This window comes from Daktulosphaira vitifoliae, unplaced genomic scaffold (genome assembly GCF_025091365.1).
Source record: "Daktulosphaira vitifoliae isolate Bord-2020 unplaced genomic scaffold, ASM2509136v1 Scaffold_4, whole genome shotgun sequence".
NCBI lineage: Eukaryota > Metazoa > Arthropoda > Insecta > Hemiptera > Phylloxeridae > Daktulosphaira > Daktulosphaira vitifoliae.
This window is the reverse complement of record NW_026099575.1, coordinates 29,091,066-29,115,323: the sequence shown is the minus strand read 5'-3', so window position 1 is coordinate 29,115,323 and position 24,258 is coordinate 29,091,066. Positions and strand designations below refer to the sequence as shown.

The following is a 24,258-nucleotide window of genomic DNA, read 5'->3' as shown; positions in this document are numbered from 1 at the left end:
ATAAAATATTTAGATTAAACCCTGACTCTGAATATAACGTAAATCAAATTTATTTCAATTTATTTAATTTATTTCAATTATTTCAATTGTATAACAATTTTTCATACTATATTTAATATAATAATTATTTAAATCCGTTACAATTCAGTGCCTTTTTTCATAAAGATTAAAAAAAATATCTACAAAAATTTATTACCAAAACACTCAAAATCGTAATATCGAGTTCTATGATTGAAAACGATTTTTATTAATTAAATAAAATAATAAAAAAAATGTAATTTGATTTTACTTTAAACGTTTTCAGAAATATAATCGATATGAATTATCGATTATATTTAATTAGCTAAAATATAAAATTATTGTTTCTGCAAAAAGAGTGAGAAATAAAAATAATCATTTCTCCATTATATTAAAGAAAGATGATAAAGAGCTATTTCCCAAAATAGAAAAATTTAAGGGATATAGCCTAGAATAAAATGACTTTTTTTTAGCTTCGATGCGAAGCTGAGAAGGTATTAATTTTACTATGATGTGTTTTTTTGTGTTTGTTACCACATTAAATTTTTTGATTAATTAAATCTTAAATTAAAGCTAATATAATGTACTTAAATATTGGGAAACAAAATTACGGACTTATTTTGACTTCATATTAAAAATGACTACCGTATGCTATTTTTATATTCAAATTCTCGATTTTATATTTTACATTTTTAACTTTATATTACTAAACATTTTTATAAAAATATGGATCAAAACAATTTTTTTTTGAGAAATACTATTTATATACTTCTTTCATTCGAGATAATTTTTTTTAATCGGACCATTTCCCTTTATACGGGAGCGGTTCAGAACTTAAAAATGCATATAGAAAGTAAAACTTTTTCAACTTAATTTTTGAAAGTGCTCCAGAAATATTGACACTTTTATATACATCTTAAATTAAAACTTATGTTATATAATACTTTAGGTTGAAAAAAAAATATTTCGAACTTCATTTTGTCTTTGTGGTGAAAATGTCTACCGTATGCTATTTTGATGTTAAAATTTTCGATTTTGTATTTTATTTTATATTAAAATATCTTACAAAAGTTTTTGAGTTAGAAAAAAATTTTTAAATTATTTGATTTTTATCTCTTTTAGATTCAATAACTTTAATAAATATCAAGAATCCCATTACTGTAGTCCCCCTCGTTTGAAGAAATTTCTTATTCATCTAAAAGTTTTTTTACTATGTGATTTTTTTTTATAGCACTCATTTATTTTCTCAGCTCTCACTTGACCAACTTTTTTGATCACAACTAAAAAATTCAATTGAGTAGATTTTTTTAACAACATTTTGATTGGTTTTTTTGTTAAAGTAAATCATTAAAATTAATAATATTTTGAATATTTCAGTTGTAGAATATTTATAATCAACAACAATTACTTAGAAATAATTACTATGATTTCTATTTAAGAAATCTATTACACTAAAAATGCAAACAAAATATTGAGCTTTTCTGATAAATTTACAATAAATAGTAATTATACAATTTCCTGACTGCATATTAATCTTAACAATACTATTTTTTTATTCTCATAAAAGTTTCTATTTAATAATGTAAATTTTAAACTTAAAGTTGAACTTTAAGTTATGGTAACATATTCAATTTTTTTTTATTATAAAATTAAAAAAATCAACTTAAAAATACTAAAAAATTAGGTTAAAAATGATATTTTTCACTTTTTATTTTTAAAATGTTAAAAATCAAAATATGTAATAATTTAAAAACGATTTTTTGTGTTAATACTTATTTTTTTATCGTTATAAATCATTTCAACAGAAGTATTAATAATTTCTATATAATTCTTGGTGTTTAAATAAATGATACAATTGAAATATTTATTTAGAACTATTTTCCATATAGTTATATCCTATAGTTTTTATATAATTAGTAATAATGTAAAAATTATTGGTGATGGAAAACATATAATTTCTGATTTGAAATTAGCACAAAAAATTGAATAATAAAAGTGTCTTTTTTACTCTGACGAATTTCTTTTGCAGACTATTTATTCATAATTGACAACAAATTATTATCAAAAAAGTTCTGTGTCAAGCCCTTTAATTTTCATTCACGTTTACCATAAAAGTAATAACTACTTTATAATTTTTTATATATTCTCCGAAAAAAATTACCAAAATATTAAATTATTAAATATCAATTTCATACTACGCTGAATTGCTTTAATAGATATTTATTTATAAATTATACTTATAAATCAACTACTAATTAGAAATAATGGATTGAAATAGGAATTAGTTTTGCTTTTAGAATAATCAACCAGTTTCTTAAAATTAAAAACTATCTACTGATTTGAATCGAAGCGTTTTTTATGATAGTGACATTAATCACTGTCAGATTATATCTATAAGGGACCCAACTATACCACGTCCCCACTTTGCTGGGTATTTTTGAAAATAAAGGTCTTTCAATAAACTGAAATTTTAAGGGCCCAATATTTTTATTGTACTCTGTTAACGAAATTTGAAATATACCTCTAATTACAACATATACTCTAGGAAAACTAAACATTTTTATTTAATAAATATTTTATAAATATAAATATATAGTTTTATTAGTATTTTATTTAAACTTTTTAACAGTACAATCTAAAAAAAATGTTCGAATTTTCACATTTATGTACTGGGTGTTTTTAACGTTTAATGTAGGAAAACTTTTGATAAATAGAAATAAAAATGTTATATATGTGTACGAATTTATATTTCTTTATTTTAAAATCTACATACACTACTTGTATATAAAATTAAAGCGTACAATAATAATATCATACTGACGTATAGGAATTTTTCATTCAATTAATATGAGATTTATAAAATTTATAGGAATCACTTCTTATTTTACAATATGAATTTTTAGAATCATTGTACTGAGTTTATTAGTATTCAGCATAAGTAAATCCGGTAAATAATCAAATCGTATCGTTTTAGTAATTAATGAAATTTGCAAAACATATCTTTTGATTTCATTGGTCAAAGCAATGGGAGTGGTCAAATCAAGTTTTGCATCAAGAGTTTGAGATTAAACAAAGAAAATACTGGTTTTTTTAGTTGGGAAGTGGACTTGGAGAGATATTTCAAGTTCTTCTTAACATAATAGATATTAGAAAAATGGTACATGTGTACATTTTCTGACGACATTTATAAGTCATTATTTGATTGAATAAGGTTAGAATTATATTATAACAAACGTACTATAACTTAATTACTATAATTTTTTTTAAAAGCTGACTTAGCTATGTTAGATTATAATTAAACATTTTTAATAGACGCAAATATTTACAAATTTTGTTAGAAAAAAAAACTTATCTTTTAAAATAAAAATCACATTTTGGTGCCCATATATCCTATTATTAGATTTTTAAATGAACATTGAATTATAATTAAACAAAGACAACAAAATATATCATTCACTAAATTTTTTTTTGTACCTAAAATTTACGCTCACATTTTAATTTATTCTCTTTAGATGCTCAGCCTTCCCTATTATTATTTTTTATATTTATTTATAATAATTGATAAAAGTACGTATAAAATTTTATTGTATATGGGCAAGAAGTATATAAATACAATCTGAATAAAGTTTTAGAGAGGGTTATCATATACAATTGTCCATTAAAAAATATTTTTACGAAGCAACACGTATATTTTTCCTTTTGGAACAAAATAAAAAATAACTTAAAAGAATAAATAATTTATAATTGTATTTGAAGTTTGAAAAGTAATAATTAAATTAAAATGTAATAATATTATATCTCCCTTTAGTTTTTTTCTGGATTTATTCCTATTACTATTAAGCCAAAACTTTCTCATTGTTAATTAACTAAGTACAATAAAACTACACAAATGTCTAGAATTTTCTACGACTTATTAACATCGCATTATTTCACCGTTGCAATTTACTAATTAATAATAACAATTTTATACTCGATGCCCATAAGGTATTTGAAAACACATTAATATCTAACAAACAAAATTAACAGTTAAATTAAGATAATGTTATGTGAATTCAACGAAATACAATCCGACAGCTAGAAAGATTAAGAAAAAATATCTCATTTCACAGTATAATTACAGAATATAATGATAAATTAATATATTTTTCGTTTATCAACACAATATTAAATTTAATTACGGCTTAGTTGTTTTTTAACGCAATTGAAATGGTCAAATAATTGTTTGTACAAGATGTTTATTGGTTACTGAGAGAAATGAGTCACAAAGCTAAAGGAATCTGAATGGGCTGACCCTCAATTTTGCACATTGAAATAAATAAAAATTAATAATTATAGTTAAAAAATATTTTTATACATCACAATATCAAAATTTTGATAATATATCTTTGATATATATAAATCACTATTTTCTAGTTAGATAGTAATTTGAAGTCTTTTATGAAAAATAGACTATAGCAGTTCATATAAGTTCTTAAACTGTTGAGCCTCTAAGTTTTCTTTATATTTTTGATACAAAAAATGATAAATAAAAATAAGTCCTAGTTTCCAAATTTTAATTATCAATGTTGAAAACTGAAATTAAATCATAAACCAATTGATATCTTATTTGTATTCAATTATTGATTACGAATTGAAAACTTTTTTTTTTTTAATAGGTATTTGTTAATAAGTACTTTATTAATTCTTGTGACATGTAAGTAGTCGCGTAAGTTATAACATTGTTCTTTCCATTATTTTAAAAACACCAATTAATTTTCCATCAAGTGATATTTTTAAGCCAAAATATTCTGATTCGTGAAATGATATTTAATAAACTGAATATTATAGGATAGTAAATTTTAAACTTCGAAGTTAGCATATTTATCAATTTATTTACATTTTCTTTTCTATTTTAGTTTTAGTAAAATAACTAAACTAAAAACTTCTTTTTTATTACTTGGCCCATGTATCATACATTTTTACTAAATAATTTTATAAAACATAATTGAGTATTAATTATAAAAGAGATGGCAGTAAAAAGTGCCGTCAGATACATTATTACTAAAAAAATGTTTTTATATATAATCAACTTTCTCAGCTACACGACAGATCTAAACTAAGATAGTGCATGTTTTTAAATTTTAAAGCGGTTTTCGAAAAATTAATTCCGTGATAACAGTGCTAAAATATTCCGGTTGTGCAAGAAAGAAGTTAAAATAAGATTCCATTTAGAGTATGTGAGATGTTAGCATTTATACGACTTTAGAGAAGTATAAATTATTCTCTGTTATACATTCAGATTTTAATTGAAGTCTGTTAAATTTTTTTTTACTATTAAGAAAAGTTATAATCTATACAACGTTTTAAATAAGCAATTAATATAGTTAAAGTTCAAACTTTTTTCTTAGCAATCATCAAAAGTATTTGAAGTTAACAGTAACAAGTTAACGGTAACAAATAATTTAAGGTATATTTTAACTTCGATACGAAGCTGAGAAGGTATTAATTTTACAATGATGTGATTTTTATTTTATTTCATATTTCTTTATTTGTTAAATACTAATTTTTAACATGACTGTGATAGCATTTTATGAATATTAGGGTACCATTATAGTGCTAATTAGTTTTATTATGGTGTTTAACGATATCATGAAAAATGTTGTTCTCATAAAAATATAAAAACTGGCATATATGCAGATGAATCTATATATTTTTAATAAGGTTAATCAGTTCAATAAAATTAAATTGATAAATTTCCAATGGAATTAACCTATGCACTAGTTAATTTGTTTGCAACAAATATAACTATTATTACTCAAAAAATTAAACAATCGTGTTTAACGTGATGTCATAATGAGACTGTCTTATTTATTGAGACCTTGAACATGAAATCGCAGCAATAAACAAATGGCGCTAAAAAAATTGACACAAGACAGAAACAATGTAATTTGTCAATATTATGCATTATTCTCAGGCATTATTGGTAGTTATGATTTATTTGATGCAAAATTTGATCATTTAAAATTCCATTGAGTATATGGTTAAATGGTACACATGGAACACAATATTGTGATACGTTTGAAACCGGTTTGCCGCGTTCGATTCTTACTCGGAGGACTTCCGCTCAGGTATAGAGTTCACTCAGTCTCCACTTGACCGTCAATGTCATATAACGTAATTGTGATAGTAATAGTAAAATGATAGGTATGTTTCCATCATACATTTTCTACTATTTTCTACTTATTGCACCGGCACTGGCGTTTATACAGCCAAATATATTGTGGCTGGATGAAAGTAAGTGACATTCAGTGTATAAATTGTAATACTAGGAATATTATTTTTTTTATTTGAATTTAACAAATTCATTTCGTTTATTTAAAAATCTTAACTATTTCTCAGGATAATCAGCAATTTGAAATTCTCATATTTAATATGTAATAAATAATTTTCATAAAGTTTTAACATAAAACATAACAAAATTTCAATTAAAAATTATTTTAATTTTCATCGAGATAAATTGTATCTCTATATTACTACATTAAAAAAAAAATTTTTTTCTGACACATTTTTCTATTTTTTTTATTAAATCTTTCATTAATATAATTTTTTAACATTTGTATTGAAATTCCTTATTTTTAATTTAAATTGAGCTTTGAAAAATTTTTCATAAATTTAATTGATTTTTCTTCATTAACTTAAACCCTTCAATTCTAAACTGTCTCATCTATTTAATATATTGTGTTAAGCGTAAAATTAATTTGTACTGATTCTTATAAATCAATTTTTCAAATTCCTTATTTTTTTATTTATTTATTTTGCAAACTAAAAAACAGCTACTATATTAGTAAATTTTAATTTATAGCACACATAATCTTAGTAGATGACTGAAACTATACTTTAAAGATCCTCGCAAACTTGGTCGATAAATGAAAAAAGTTTGTTTTTATTAAAAATATATAAAAACTGTACAGTGGAGATTTTTTTATTTCGCGAATTTATGTGCCGGAACTATCTGTTATCAATCATTACACAGATAATTATAAGGGATACTATCATCCCGCCGTTTTCTTCAGTGACTAAACTTGTTATTTAATCATAATATACGTTCTATAAATTTGTTCAAATTATTATTTGTTTATGAAAATTCATAATACGTTATAAATTAATAATATTAGCCGCCAAATGGTTCATAAAAGTTAGTAATACAGTAACCTTTAAATTATGTAATATACTATAGAATTAATTTCTTATTCGATTCATGAGTCATGATATTTTTTAAGCCCATCAAGTCTGGTATAAATGTATATGATTACATTAGTTAATGAATCTATTCACTTTTCTATAATTACATTAGTGTTAATTTTCTTAATGTTTTAAACATTGTTTTAAACTAATTTAGTTAAGTTCTTAAAGTTAAATATTAACGTAGTCATCGGTTTGTAAAATTTTGATAATTACTAGCTATTTTCAATGTTATGAAATAGATCTGAAAATAATGTGTTAAAAATAATAAAAAAATAAGTTGAAAATTAGAGTGCCTTAATCAATTATTATAGCAGTACTGAAAAACACAGATATAGCTCAACGCGTATACCCGTTTTTTGTAATTTACGATGTATAAAAAAATACTTTGTAATTTATATATTATGTTTCTTTTGTTCTAATATTTGAACTGTAACAACTTCTGACAATTAAATACTCAGATAATAACATTAAGTACGTGTACTATTTAATTTCGCTACGTATAATAAATTACTTACTAAGACGAGGCTTTTTAAGTAATTATTAAAAAAACGTAAAATATACTCTATTAATTACGAAACCCTAAAATCAGATTTTTAACATCACGTGGCTGCAAAATACAACTTCCTATTACTCAAATTATAAAAATAATAAAATAAACTAGTTTTGTGTTGACTAAGGACATGATATATATATATATATATATGTATGTATTAAACAGCTTTGATAATTATTAAGGAAAGAATTAACGAAATAGGAAATATTATAAATCCACATACTTAATTAAAAGATTCCACAGCTCTTAAAGTGTTTATTTTATATTAATTCCACTGGAAAATGAATTATTCAATGTGTGAAACAATTTGTAAAGACAAAATTGTAAAATATATAATCGGTAATAAAAAATATTTGATTAGGTATTAAATTTTTTAATTATTAAATTTAATGACTTTTAACACACCTACTGATGTTACTACGTGTAACATACGAGTAGTCTTCAAAATAATAGTTAATGATTTTCACAAGGTTTATTCTTACGTTTGGTTTCATTACATTATTTTTTAAATTAATTTTACAACTAAGTGCTAGTTGATTTTATAGTTTTTGTTGATATTCAAATTTTATTTGTAAATTATGTTAATGTTTCTATGCTTTGAAAACGTAAGAAATTCGGTATTTCTTTTAAATTACATTAAGCTTGATAGATATTTTTACTAATATATTATAGTAGATAAGATTATAAGTTAAAAATAAATATTCTATAGATTATTTATAAGTAATATATAAACAACGAATATTATAAAAAAGTAAATTATATACAATAGTTATTCTTAAACTCCTTAAATATAATTAATCTGATGATAAGTATTTAATTAGCTATATAAAAATAATAATTTTATTATTTAGTCGAAATTAATAAAACGTTGATGGTAAAATTATACACCGTGTTTTGCTACAATAATTGCATGTGTATGTTTTAAATAATTATTCGACTACAACTCTAGGTCATTGTGTGTCAATATAATCCGTTAATGTTAACGAAAGCTAAAATTAAAAAGAAAACAGGAAATTACTACAAGATACAAAAATATTTTGTTACTTATTTCCAAATAAATAATAAGTGCTTTTATTATTTCCTTATGTACCTTGGTTATTATGAACAAAAGTGGCGTTTTTACAAGGAAAACAAATATAAATCTATGATTTAGGTGCAAATTTCATAATAGTAAACTATAAAATCTTTTCGAAGACTACAATTTGATAAAAATTTATTTTTGCGAAAAACATTTTTGTTAATAATATCTGTTAAAAGTGAGAATTGTCTAGATAAACATTAAACTGAACATTTTTTTATACGAAGCAAAATTAGTTCATGGGTACTTAACATCATAACATGTAATAATATTTTTTTTTTGTAAAATCTTTAATTATGTACATTTGTAATCAAACAATAAAATCATTAATTTTATCTAAAAATTGCATGTTAAATTAATGCTTATGACACATTATAAATTATTTTCTATGAAATTTATATTAAAAATTATAATCATAATTTTGAAATTTGCTTTAATAAGGGTCAATTCAAATATCAAATAAAAAAAGATTTATTTATATGTATGATATTATATTGAATTTTTGCAATACTAAAATTATAGTTTTTTCAATTAGTTTAGAACAGAACAGTTTTTATTACATTAATAAGATACATTTATGCATAAAAATATATTAATTATTTCCTAACAAAATAACGAGAGTAAAAATCAATTAGAACAATAGTACTATTTATTAATTGTAAAAAAAATAATTCCTTATCAGTTCTATATTGAATTTTAATCTAAATGCATTTATTTTAATTATGATATTCTATTGTATCAAAATAATACAATGAAAATAATCTCGTGTTACTAATAATTTAAAACCTTGAAATAAAACTATTGTTTGACATATTGAATTCATTGACGAATAGTTAAAATAAAAAGCCGAAATTAAATATAAGTATAATGTTTTAATTAGTAAATAACGTGCGTTTTAGAATCAAACACTGCAATTAATTCAAGTTACCGTTTTTTTCATTGGACCAAAATAAAAAATTAATATTTCATTTTTAACATATTTATTTATTTATTTTTTGTACTTAGAAGTAAATAATCATATATTATAATATCGTAATTAATATGCATATGGATAAGCACATGGGTAAGATGTTTTTTTTAATTGTGAAGGATTTAAACCGGTACAAAATGTTTAATACGGTAAACCTATTATAAATAGAAAGTAACTTTCTAATTCAAAAAAAAAAAAAGAATGAATTTTGACTTATTGGGAAAAAATAAAGATGTATTCTAACAGAAAGTGTATAATGTGTATTTATTGTAAAATATAAGTAATATATTATAGTAGTATGCGTATGTTACACAATACTCATATATTATTATTATGTACTATAATACAAGTAGCTATTGAATAATTTCCTATTTATTGGTAAAAATAAAACGTATACTGTTTTATATTCTTACACCAAAAGATTTTTTGTGATTATTTTGAGAATTAACAATCATTTTTGCAATATTCTTGTAGTACATTTAAACTTTATTATTTTTCAAGGTTAACATGTACCTGTGTAAAATTATGCTTTTCAAATTATGCCTATTCTGCTAAGATATTAATTTCACTGCACATGCATTTTATAAATCAAAATTATCACTTAGCATTTAATCGCCACTAAGTCCATTCATTTAAATAAGTAAAGTTAAATCGGGTACTAGTCGAGTAATCGAACAACTTAAGATTGTTGAAACTATTAAAAGTGCAATAACAAATTTATAAATTTTATACTTGTAAATGGATATAAAATTAACAATTCCATCCATTATAAACATTTTATTTCTTAAATTTTGATATTTTAAATTAGTTGTAAGTTTCCAAAGCAAAATCATTCTTTTTATTAATATATGATGGATTTTATCATATACATAAATAAAAATTAAACTAATAATAGTGCTAATTTAGTAATTTGTTGAAAGTTTATAAACGTTGTATTAATTGTCTTGATTTTTATAGATGAAGTTTGTAAAAAAGACGGTGTAGGTCAAGTTCATACTTGCAAACCTTTGGATAAATGTGAAACGGCGATACAGGATATCAAAGAAAACGTTGCTTATCCAACTATTTGCAGTATTCGTGGAAAAATGCCAATTGTGTGTTGTTCACCAGTAACAATCAGTAAATCTAAAGACAAAATTTTAAAAACCACTACTAACGATTTAAAGAACACATTCGACATTCCTCCTGAAATTTTATGTGAGTATAATTTATTCATTTATGTTGTTAATCATAGCGTTACACATATATGATATTAGATTACTATCAATAATGTTCTGATACACCGGAATCTAAAAAATTCTGATGGGCCTTCTATAGTTGGGTTCAGACATTTCAAAAAACAAAATTATCTACTGAGTTCATTATTAGTATCTATTCTAAGATACCATTTATAGAGTATTGTTGACTTAATCAGTTTTTTTTTTTGTTACATAGACTCTTATGGTACATCATTTAAGCGTTGTTTTGACTTTGATAGTCATTGTTGTTCTTTACATTAGTATTTGTTATTTTTTCAATCAGTATAAGAAGGTAACAGCAGGCTATTGAGTGATTTGTCAACAATGTTTTCGTTTTATAGAGTGATGACCCCACAGTTTACTGTTTACTTCCACTATTTAAACAATACCTTCATGGTATTTTCAAACATATACCAATAATTTAATTTCACAAAGAGGGGGATATCCATATAGATATTTATCAATTTACCTGTTACGTACCCGTGCATGGGCAATGATGATTGACATAAAATTAATGTAGGGAGGAGACTCTTTGATCTTTCCATATATATTTCAAAGTTTATTTTAATTCAACTAGAAACACACACAAAACAGTTCAATTCAAATAAATAAAGACGCATGGATATTTCTTTAAGAAAGCTCGAGTTACAGCTGTCTATGAAACCTTGACTATAAAACAATAAGTAAATTAATGCCTCGAGTATTAATTACAAACGGACTACGTTAATAGATTATTCTTGCTATTGTTATTAGGATTACTTCATTTGTCTCCGTTGTAATATAACTTTGTCTCGTCATATTTTAGACTTAATTTAAAAATGATAATTTTTAACTATTGTCATAACGCAATTCATTAATTTATTAATTGTTGATGTTTTAATTTCAGTGCATTTTACAAAACATCGAAATGGTGTATTACAAGATAATTTAATAAAATTTACTCGTCCTCGTAGACTGTAATCGATAATAACTTAATACAACATCCACCAGAATTTACTGCAAAGATCAGGAGAGAGTGACTAAAAAGATAAGAGACGAAAGAAAAATTTCTTTAAAAATATAATGTATTTTCGTTCGAAGACGTCTTTTCAGAATTGGGTGGCTGTTTTGTGTACATGATGAAAATGTGCTACCATTGCTCTGTAGGGGACAACTAATGGATCAAGACTAATAATTTTATGTTAGAGTTTAGGTAATAATTAGTTTGTTATTAATTTAAAACAGACGTACATAAAATATAAAACGTATATCTATAAGAATATGAATTATATAAATCTTTATTTTTATTATTGTATCATATTTATTCACACGTTTTAGTTGTGTATGTTGTTATGGAGAACATATGTTTAACGATTGTAGTCAAATAAAATGTAGTTGAATATACCATTATTATACGATTTTTCATAAAATCTATTTATTATTGTTAAATACTATTATAAAAATATTAATATAAGAATACATAGTTAATAAATTGGTTAAAAATAATCTAGTCATTAAGGTTTAGTTTAAAAATAGTTTTATAAACTATTTTTTTTGTAATAAATAATAAAAATAAAAAAAAAATTTACTTTTTTTCTGAAATATACAAAATAAATATTTTGTTTGATTCAATATAGAGCTATAAATGAATATTATTATTCTTTAATATTTATTTGATTTTCGATATTATAAACAATAAAGGTTGACAGGCGGCAATTAGTAGTTAGTATAGCGGGTCAGATTTTTAAAGAAATTCATTTTCGAAAATCAGGAAAATATACAAAATAGTCAATAAATTTATTGAAATTAATAAAAGACATCATATATTTAAAAATATTTAATCTTAATATATAAAAAGGTATATTTAAAATAAAATAAAAAACAGCATTTGTCAGCTTTTTGAAATTTGATACCCTTCAATATCCGTTAAGTAAATCAAACATTAATTACGCTTAGAAAATCAAGCAAGTTTTCGGAATATACTCCAGAGAAACTTGCTTGATTAAGACAATACTACAAATAAAAAATTAAAACAAATTTAATGTTAATTATTTTTGGGGGCCAGATTTGGACCGCAGGTTGCCTATTTCCAATTCCCGTATGTTGTATACTATAAAACATTGAAAATGACCCATAATTGAGTATAATAATCTAAAATAGGTTCCTATTTTCAAAAACTCTCTCAATTGTAAAAATTACCACAATAAATGAGTTTTTAATTAATTAATTAATTTATGTCAATTCTAAACATAATACATTATCTACAGTGTAAAATCGACTTGGCGTTTATTCTAATTTTGACATAATGGATTATTAGTATAACTTTTTTTGGCTTATCAAGGTTTCCTTAGTTTGATAATGTTAAACAAAAAAAAATGATTCTCGTATAATGGCACTTATGTAATACAGGACAAAGAAGCCATAATTAGTGGTGTGCCAAGTGTATCATGAGAGATTATGAGAGAAAAAATTGTTTATCATTCTTCCATATTTATTGAAACCACAAAATTATTTTGTCCCATAGAAGTTTCAGATCCCTATACTCCTTCCTTGACACGCCGAAATCAATACTTAGGATCCTCTTAAAATGAATTATTATTAATAATTAATTTTAAGAGGATCCTAATAATCATTAATAATTTATTAATGTGAAAACATTTAAAAAAATAAATCTTAGGAACCTTCCAAACAAACAATCAAAAATAAAAATTAAATTTTTACTCCAATGAGAATAGAAGTAAAAAACACCCAGCACAGGGGGGTTGCGGCACAGTGGTGACGTGGCATAGTTGGATCAAGTATAATGATATCTAATAGTAATTATAATCACTATCAAAATAAAAAGCTTCGATGCAAATCTTTAGATAGTGTTTAATTTTAAAAAATTGGTGTATTATTCCAAAAACTACATGAACTTTATCATGAGTTCTTTATTTACAAAAATCGTAATTTTTTATTAACTTTGATGTCTATTTTCACCACGAAGACAAGTCCAGAGGTCAAATTTTTTTTTTTCATAATAAAGTACATTACATTAGCTTTAATTTAAGATATATATAAAAGTGTCAGACTTTCCGGAACATTTTCAAAAGTTAATTTTTTGTAAAAAAGTTGTCGTTTTAAATCCCCCCCTATGGGCAGGTTAAGTGTCAAATTTACAAATAAAATATACCAAATGATAGATACAGACATCAAGCATTTATAAAAAAAAAATTTTATTGATATATTTATTTTTGAAAAAGTTACGGCAGTTTTTAGTAAAAAAAATTGAAAAAATTTCGAAAATTAGCGATTTTTAAATTTGTAATTTTTTTGGAGGTTTCCCCCATTTACGGGGAACGAGGGAAATTTTTTCAATTTTTGAGGGTAATGTCTTCGACTAGGTACGATTTGTGATCTTTTGACGTATCGTTGAAAGAAATCCGTTCGGTGAGAGCTGAGAAAAAGTGGTAACAGACATAAAAAAAAAAAATTAATACCTTCTCAGCTTCGCATCGAAGCTAATAATAATTTGACGTCACAAAATTCAATAATATGATATTATGAATAATCTTAGAACGCGTTACAACTTAAACCACGTATCTGGTTTTCTATCTGCCGGTATTCACGCTCTCACGTTGTTATCAAAAAACATTCAAATATAATGTTAAACAAAATTAAGTTATTTAAAATGATCAGTATACTTCAATTCATTAACTTTAGAAATTTTAAGTAAAAAAAATTAACTAATTTGAATGGATATTCTTATTTTATTATCATTTTTTTCTTCTCGAATAGTTTCTCACTAGAAAAATGGTGGAGGTTTTGCGGGATAAAGAGTATCTCGTCAAAGAATATCTTGAAACTCGTGGATTATACAGTCATCATATAAACTCGTTTAATGCATTTATCGATCGTGATCTTAAGAAAATAGTCCAACAAAATTATGCTGTACGCAGTGATGCCGATCCAAATTTTTATTTACACTTTAAAAATGTTACAGTTGGTTATCCTCAGGTATATATTTTTTCATTATTATGTGTTATCGTATAGACTCATCATTTTAGCCTTTTCCCAACTACTTGAGATTGACTGTAACTTATTGATTTAAGAGGATTTTTACTCTGGATGTAGACTTGACACAACCTCATTATGGTTGAGAAATCAGTAAAGGGGCAAGGTTTGTGTCGATTTTAAAGTTCCCGTGTAGTTACTATTCAGGAACTAACTGTGACTGAATGATTCACTGAGCCCCTACTATTTATATTCATAGTAATTTAATTTTTAAAGTTGAAAATTGATGATTAATGAATGTTTTATTGGTTTCATCATGAAGATGAAATATCATTGGTTTATAAGTATTTTATTTTTAAAATTTAAAAATTATTTAATGATATGAACATGTTTATTTATTTATATTTAATTAAAATAATATTTAGAATATTAATTTAAAATTAGAAAATATAAAATTTATTATTTAACTCAAAAAGCCGCAAATATTGTTTAAAAATTGCGGATAAGTATTTCAGAAGCCATGTTACCATTATTTCTTGTTTTAATTAATATTATCCACAATTAATCAATTCTTATTATATAAGTTTATTTATTACCAATAATTTACATTTTGTAGTTATAAAATTATCTACATAAAATTTATTTTTTATTGTGATGATTATTAATTTATAACTGTTATATAAAAGAAGTTGTAAATCATCTTTACACTTTTAGTATATTTGATGAATAATTTATTTTATCATTCTTCAATTGTTTACATTAAATTTAAAAATGGATAGAATGTAAACTTAAACTTAAAATACATAAGTGTTTATCAAAATATAATACAAATAATAATTTAAAAATTTAAAAAAGTTTTTGAAGCCTTTAAAATAAATAAAGGTATAGTTAAAATTTTAGAATGAAAATTTTTTGTATAATTTAATTATTATTCTATCCTACTGTAAAAATATTAAGTATTAGGTATTTTACTGCCATTTGAATTTCAAAGGAATTATTTTGATATTTTAATAACTTTTTTCCTATATTTTATCTCTTATAAACTTAATTTCTATTTTTTTTTTGTAAAAAATTTTTCCTAGAAATAACTTATAAATATTTTAATATTACAATAATACATTTATTAGTGTATATTTAACAAATAATCTGATTGGTCATTAATTTTTTTGGTTCAAGATTACTCTATGAGTTACAGAATAATTATAATGAAAATAATATTTAAAAATAATATAATCAATTTGTGTTTATTAAAGTGATTCATTTCCATCTCTTTTGTTTACTGATGATTACATTAATGTTAATATATTTATAGGTAGATGACGGCTTTAATGTCACACGAAATGTAACACCTCAAGAATGTCGTCTTAGGGATCTTACTTATTGTGCTCCTATATATGTTGACATTGAATATGTCAAAAGTGGTATGAAATATCTACGAAAAGGGTTTATTATTGGCAAATTACCAATTATGCTTAGAAGTAATCGCTGTTGTTTATATCAAAAATCAAATGCAGAATTAGCTAAAATGAAAGAATGCATCTATGACTCTGGTGGTTATTTTATTGTTAAAGGAACTGAAAAAGTAATACTTATGCAGGAACAACCTGCTAAAAACAAAATTTTAGTAGAAAAAGATTCTAATGGTATTCCAACAGTACAAGTAATGAGTAGTACAGTTGATAAAAAGTCAAAAACAAATATTATTTTTAAAAAAAATTTGATTTATGTTTGCCATAATGCTTTAGAAGAAAATATACCTTTTGTTGTTTTTATGAAAGCTTTGGGAGTTTGTTCAGACCAGTTGATTCAGCAAATGGTAGGAACAGAGTTTCCTATTATGAATCAAATGTATCCATGTTTTATAGAATGTAGTAAATTGAACATTTATACTCAAAAGCAAGCTTTGAGATATATTGGAGATCGAATTAAAAAAATTGGATTCTCTACTGAAGAATATGATAGCCGTGTTATTACTGAGGTACATGATTTTTTATCAACTGTAATTTTAGCTCATATACCCGTTACCAACACAAATTATCATATAAAAGCTATTTACACATCAGTAATGGTGAGGAGATTAATATTTTCTTTATCTAACCCAGATTTATTTGACAGTAAAGATTATTATGGTAATAAGTGTTTGGATTTACCAGGATCATTTTTGTCTTTACTTTTTGATGATACTTTTAAGCGTTTCATTTTTGAACTTAAATCTGTTGCTGATAAAAATATTCCTAAAGTTAAAGCTACTCCTTTTGATATAATAAAATATATTAGGACTGATACAATAACTAATTCATTAGTTTTTGCTATTCAAACAGGCAACTGGACAATTAAGCGATTTCGAATGGAAAGGCATGGTGTTACACAAGTTTTAACCAGATTATCATATCTGTCTGCTATTGGTATGATGACAAGAGTAAATTCTCAATTTGAAAAAAGTAGAAAAGTTTCTGGTCCTCGGTCTCTTCAACCATCACAGTTTGGAATGTTATGCCCATCTGATACTCCTGAAGGAGAAGCTTGTGGACTTATTAAAAACATATCTCTTTTAGCGCATGTTACAACTGAATCTGAAGATGATGATGCTGTTCTAAAACTATCCCTTAATTTAGGAGCTGAACCTGTGGGTTTACACTCAATAGAAGAACTTAATGAAGATTACAAGTATTTAATTATATTTAATGGTAATATCATAGGATCTACAAATAAATGTATTGATTTTGTTAATAAATTCAGATTATGTAGGCGTAAAGGATTGTTCAGTAAATTTATATCTATTTATATATCAGAGAGACACAAAACTATTTATATTAATTCTGGAGATGGTAGATTATGTAGACCTTACATTGTTGTTCAAAATGGACAGCCACTATTAAAAAATTCTCATGTTGAAGACTTAAAAAAAGGTTACTGCACATTTCAAGACTTCATAGATAAATCATTGGTAGAGTTTATTGATGTTGACGAAGAAAATAATTGTCTAATTGCATTTAGTGAAGAAAAGATTATTCCAGAAACTACACATATGGAAATGGCACCATTTTCTATTTTAGGTATTTGTGCTAGTGTTATACCTTATCCTCATCACAATCAATCACCACGAAATACTTATCAATGTGCTATGGGTAAACAAGCCATTGGAACTATAGCTTTAAATTATTTACATAGAATAGATACACTTCAGTATAATTTGTGGTATACTCATGTTCCTATGGTTCATTCAAAAGCTGTGCCAATGATTAACTTTGACAAACTACCAGCTGGTCAAAATGCAACTATTGCTGTTATGAGTTATTCTGGCTATGATATTGAGGATGCAATAATACTTAATAAAGCTAGTGTTGATAGAGGATTTGGACGAGGTGGAACATTTAGAAATTCAAAATGTTTTTTAAGACATTATCCAAACCAAATGATGGATTCCATACAAGGACCAATTATAGATAATACTACAAAAAAACCAATTTATAAACATAGAGCATTAGATAATGATGGTATAGCAGCAATAGGTCAACCAGTTTTTGATAAACAAGTTACAATAAATAAAGCAACTCCAAAAACGGTTACTGTTGAAGATGTAGGTGGTGATAGAGGTTTTAAAGAAACACCAATGTTTTATAAAGGTTATGATCCTTCTTATGTTGATAAAGTAATGATAACTTCAAATAGTGACTGTTTTTTGATAAAAAAAAATTTTAGGCAACCCAGAAGACCTGAAATTGGTGACAAGTTTAGTAGTAGACACGGCCAAAAAGGAGTTGTGGGTTTAATAGTTAATCAAGAAGATATGCCTTTCAATGAAATGGGTATTTGTCCAGATTTAATAATGAATCCTCATGGTTTCCCATCTCGTATGACAGTAGGTAAATTAATTGAATTGTTGGCTGGCAAAGCTGGACTACTTGAAGGAAAATTTCAAGATGGTAGTGCATTTGGTGGAGCAACTGTAACTGATGTTAGTAATGAATTACAGAAACATGATTTCAACTATTTGGGAAAAGATGTTCTTTATTGTGGGATTGATGGAAAACCAATGGAAGCTTACATTTATGCAGGACCTGTATTCTATCAACGTCTTAAACATATGGTTGCTGATAAAATACATGCTAGATCTAGAGGTCCAAGAGTTTTACTTACAAGACAACCAACTGAAGGTCGATCTAAAGATGGTGGCTTACGTATGGGAGAGATGGAAAGAGATTGTTTAATAGCATATGGTGCAAGCATGTTAATTATAGAACGATTAATGTTGAGTAGTGATGTTGTCGAAATGGATGTGTGTAAGATCTGTGGTTTATTTTCATATTCCGGTTGGTGTCATATGTGTCAAAAAAGTAATTCTGTATGTCGTATTAAAATGCCATATGCTTGTAAATTATTATTTCAGGAACTTCAAGCTATGAGTATTGTGCCTAAAATATCATTGAAGAAATATTGTGATTAAATAATTATTCTTAAAAATATATTGTAATCATTAAAGTGTTATTGTTTTTGTAAAAATATATTGAAAACATCTATATTATCAAAACAATGTAAAATTTTTTATTTAATATAAATAAAATTGTAAAAGATTTTATTTATATTATTGTTTATTGAGTACTAATTAAAGTAAATTTTAAAACACTACATTGACTATTAAAATAAAAATTATAGTATTTTATGTATATTTAATTATTATAGTTAGATCATATGTAATATTTTAGAATGTTAATAATGTATTTTAGGCTTCAAATAAAACGAATTTTTAAAAGTATATTCATTAATCATAAATAATTATTATTATGAATACTCTGTGTCACTCGTTTTGTCAGGGAATTATCAAAATATAACAACCAAATATTATTTTCGATGTTCGTTTCGCATATTTTAATAGTTAAAACATAACTATATTATAATTCTACTTAGTAAATCATTAATAGTATACCAGTAAAAATAAAAATGCGTGTTTTATTGTTAGCTCTACAAACTCGTCCTAATCTATATAGTTATAGTTAATTCGTGTATTTTTTTGTAAAAAAGAATTTTATATTTGTATAGTTCTTATATAGAAACTTAAAAAGTACAGTGGGGCACGGCATAGTGTGAACGTGGCATTGTTGAGACAAGTATAGATAATATCTGAAAGTGATTAAAATCACTATCATAGAAAACGATCCGATGTAAACCTGTAGATAGTGTTTAATTCTAAGGAATTGTGGATTATTCCAAAAGCGAAATGAACACCTATTTCCTTTACTATTCCTAATTAGTAGTTTTTGAATTTATAAGTATAATATATGAATAAATATTTATTATAGAAGTTGAATATAGTATTAAATTGATATTTAATAATTTAGTATTGTAATTATTACTGAGAAATTACGAATAAATAAATATTTTATTCATAAAAGAAAATTTCTGTTAATTTCTGAACACACCTCGTATTATCAAATAGTTTGTCTACATGTAGAACATGCCTTTTAATAGGCATGTATAATGTAATATTAAAATATTGTTTAATTCAAAAATCTCTACAATAATATGTTGTTAAAAAACATAAACATAAATTATCTTAAATGGAAACCCCTATTTTGAATTTGTTATTATGATTAAAAATAAAAATACAAATAACTTTGCTCCTATAATTTTTTGTTTCCGATTAACCATTCCTCTGTTAAAGCTTATTAAAGTTCCCAAGGTATGAAACAATTAGTAGTAATTAGTCCCAAAGGTATGAAATAATTAGAAATAAAGGTATGATACAATTAGTGATAAAGGTGAGAAACAATTAGTAATAAATGTGTGAAATAATTAGTCATAAAGGTGTGAAATAATTAGTAGTAATTAGTAATAAAAGTGTGAAACAATTAGTAATAAAGGTGTGAAACAATTAGTTATATAGGTGTGAACAATTAGTAATAAAGGTGTGAAATAATTAGTTATAAATGTGTGAAATAATTAGTTATAAAGGTGTCAAACAATTAGTCATAAAAGTGTGAAATAATTAGTAGTATTTAGTAATAAATGTGTGAAACAATTAGTAATAAAGGTGTGAAATAATTAGTCATAAAGGTGTGAAATAATTAGTTATAAATGTGTGAAATAATTAGTTATAAAGGTGTCAAACAATTAGTCATAAAGGTGTGAAATAATTAGTTATAAATGTGTGAAATAATTAGTTATAAAGATGTCAAACAATTAGTCATAAAGGTGTGAATTAATTAGTTATAAATGTGTGAAATAATTAGTTATAAAGATGTCAAACAATTAGTCATAAATGTGTGATATAATTAGTAGTAATTAGTAATAAAAGTGTGAAACAATTAGTAATAAAGGTGTGAAATAATTACTAGTAATTAGTAATAAAAGTGTGAAATAATTAGTAATAAATGTGTGAAACAATTAGTAATAAAGGTGTGAAATAATTAGTCATAAAGGTGTGAAATAATTAGTTATAAATGTGTGAAATAATTAGTTATAAAGATGTCAAACAATTAGTCATAAATGTGTGATATAATTAGTAGTAATTAGTAATAAAAGTGTGAAACAATTAGTAATAAAGGTGTGAAATAATTACTAGTAATTAGTAATAAAAGTGTGAAATAATTAGTAATAAATGTGTGAAACAATTAGTAATAAAGGTGTGAAATAATTAGTCATAAAGGTGTGAAATAATTAGTTATAAATGTGTGAAATAATTAGTTATAAAGATGTCAAACAATTAGTCATAAATGTGTGATATAATTAGTAGTAATTAGTAATAAAAGTGTGAAACAATTAGTAATAAAGGTGTGAAATAATTACTAGTAATTAGTAATAAAAGTGTGAAATAATTAGTAATAAAGGTGTGAAACAATTAGTTATAAATGTGATAAATAATTAGTTATAAAGGTGTCAAACAATCAGTCATAAAGGTGTGAAATAATTAGTAGTAATTAGTAATAAAAGTGTGAAACAATTAGTAATAAAGGTGTGAAACAATTAGTTATAAATGTGTGAAATACTTAGTTATAAAGGTGTCAAAAAATTAGTAATAAAAGTGTGAAATAATTAGTAATAAAGGTGTGAAATAATTAGTTATAAATGTGTGAAATAATTAGTTATAAATGTGTGAAATAATGAGTTATAAATGTGTGAAATAATTAGTTATAAAGGTGTTAAACAATTAGTCATAAAGGTGTGAAATAATTAGTTATATAGGTGTGAACAATTAGTCATAAAGGTGTGAAATAATTAGTTATATAGGTGTGAACAATTAGTAATAAAGGTGTGAAATAATTAGTTATAAAGATGTCAAACAATTAGTCATAAATGTGTGATATAATTAGTAGTAATTAGTAATAAAAGTGTGAAACAATTAGTAATAAAGGTGTGAAATAATTACTAGTAATTAGTAATAAAAGTGTGAAATAATTAGTAATAAATGTGTGAAACAATTAGTAATAAAGGTGTGAAATAATTAGTCATAAAGGTGTGAAATAATTAGTTATAAATGTGTGAAATAATTAGTTATAAAGGTGTCAAACAATTAGTCATAAAGGTGTGAAATAATTAGTTATATAGGTGTGAACAATTAGTAATAAAGGTGTGAAATAATGAGTTATAAATGTGTGAAATAATTAGTTATAAAGGTGTTAAACAATTAGTCATAAAGGTGTGATATAATTAGTAGTAATTAGTAATAAAGGTGTGAAACAATTAGGTATAAAGGTGTGAAATAATTAGTCATAAAGGTGTGAAATAATTAGTTATAAATGTGTGAAATAATTAGTTATAAAGGTGTCAAACAATTAGTCATAAAGGTGTGAAATAATTAGTAGTAATTAGTAATAAAAGTGTGAAACAATTAGTAATAAATTTGTGAAATAATTAGTTATAAAGGTGTTTTTAGATGTTATTATATATTTAGATGTTTATGAATCTCCTTGTGGCATTCCATCATACAACTAGGTATCGACTACAGGAAACACACGTTTCATATTAACCTTATGTTTTTCTTAAATTGAACTCAGACAACGTTTCCCATTTCTACCTTTTAGTATTTTGCCTTTGCTTTTCACTTAAACGGTATGAAGATATTTGATAAGAATGCTTTCGATGACTTGATCGCATTTCCGCCTATACTTAAGTGTTTTTAGTTCAATTACTTCGTTTTCCCATATTTTTAAGTTTAACTAAATATTGTTAAAAATGGAGTTTTTTTGTTAAATCTGGTGCTCGAGGTGCCATAAACTACTGCCAAATATGAATTTTAGACATATCAAAGTATAGCTAATGATATAGGCTGTGAAATTGCTTATATATTTTATAAAATATTAAGTCCGACGCCTTAGCCATAGCCGTAGTCCTCTCATTTTAAATTTATTCTCATAACTTATGCATCTGTTCTCAACAGTTGTTAACAACTTATGTATCAGTATTTTAGAAGATCTTAGAATTTTTATACTATTAAGGGAATAAAGTTGAGGTTCATAAGGACATAGAGATAAAAATAAAAAAAACCCAGCACAGGGGGGTCGCGGCACAGTGGTGACGTGGCATAGTTGGATCAAGTATAATGATATCTGACAGTGATTAAAATCACTATCAAAAATAAACGCTTCGATGCAAATCTTTAGATAGTGTTTAATTTTAAAAAAATTGGTGTTTTATTCCAAAAGCTACTTGATCTGCTGGTTCCTTATTAATATCTCGATTAAGATAAAGTATGTCGAATGAAAAAGGGTTTATTAAAAAATATTATTTCTCATAAAAAAATTGTGTGGATCCATAAACTTTTCAATAAGTTATAGCATTATAAAGTTAAATATAATATAAATAATAAAATCGAGAATTTTCACACGAAAATAGCATTCGGTAGCCATTTTCGCCGTGAAGACAAATCGAGAGGTCAAATTTTTTTTTTTCAAATTAAAGTATATTACATTAGCTTTAATTTAAGATATATATAAAAGTGTCAGACCTTCCGGAACATTTTCAAAAGTTAAGTTGAAAAAGTTAATTTTTTGTGAAAAAGTTGTCATTTTAAATCCCCCCCTGTGGGCAGATAAAGTGTCAGATTTACAAAAAAAATATACCAAATGATAAGTAAAGACATCAAGCATCTATATAAAAAAAAATTATATTAATATGATCATTTTTGAAAAAGTTAGAGCATTATTAAGTTAAAAATATAAAAAAAAATTATTTTACAAAAATCGTAATTTTTTATTAACTTTGATGT

The 24,258-nt window shown here is 24.2% G+C and overlaps 2 protein-coding genes across 3 annotated transcripts; both read left to right on the top strand.

The window, feature by feature from the left end:
- The first annotated feature begins 6,132 nt into the window (after window positions 1-6,132).
- On the top strand, window positions 6,133-12,467 carry LOC126904597 (uncharacterized). The gene is made up of 3 exons (XM_050683744.1): window positions 6,133-6,291; window positions 10,801-11,040; window positions 11,968-12,467. Exons 1-3 carry the CDS (start codon window positions 6,195-6,197, stop codon window positions 12,039-12,041), a joined length of 411 nt encoding a protein of 136 aa, XP_050539701.1. The 5' UTR covers window positions 6,133-6,194; the 3' UTR covers window positions 12,042-12,467.
- A 2,222-nt stretch (window positions 12,468-14,689) lies between these two features.
- Window positions 14,690-19,632, top strand: LOC126904225 (DNA-directed RNA polymerase III subunit RPC2). 2 transcript variants are annotated; one of them, XM_050683030.1, is made up of 3 exons: window positions 14,690-14,771; window positions 14,838-15,056; window positions 16,366-19,632. In XM_050683030.1, the coding sequence occupies exons 2-3, from the start codon at window positions 14,853-14,855 to the stop codon at window positions 19,498-19,500; spliced, it is 3,339 nt and encodes a 1,112-aa protein (XP_050538987.1). In that variant the 5' UTR covers window positions 14,690-14,771; window positions 14,838-14,852; the 3' UTR covers window positions 19,501-19,632. The 2 variants fall into 2 exon arrangements, with proteins under 2 accessions (XP_050538987.1, XP_050538986.1); XM_050683029.1 differs by having other exon boundaries at window positions 14,695-15,056.
- Window positions 19,633-24,258: the final 4,626 nt, after the last annotated feature.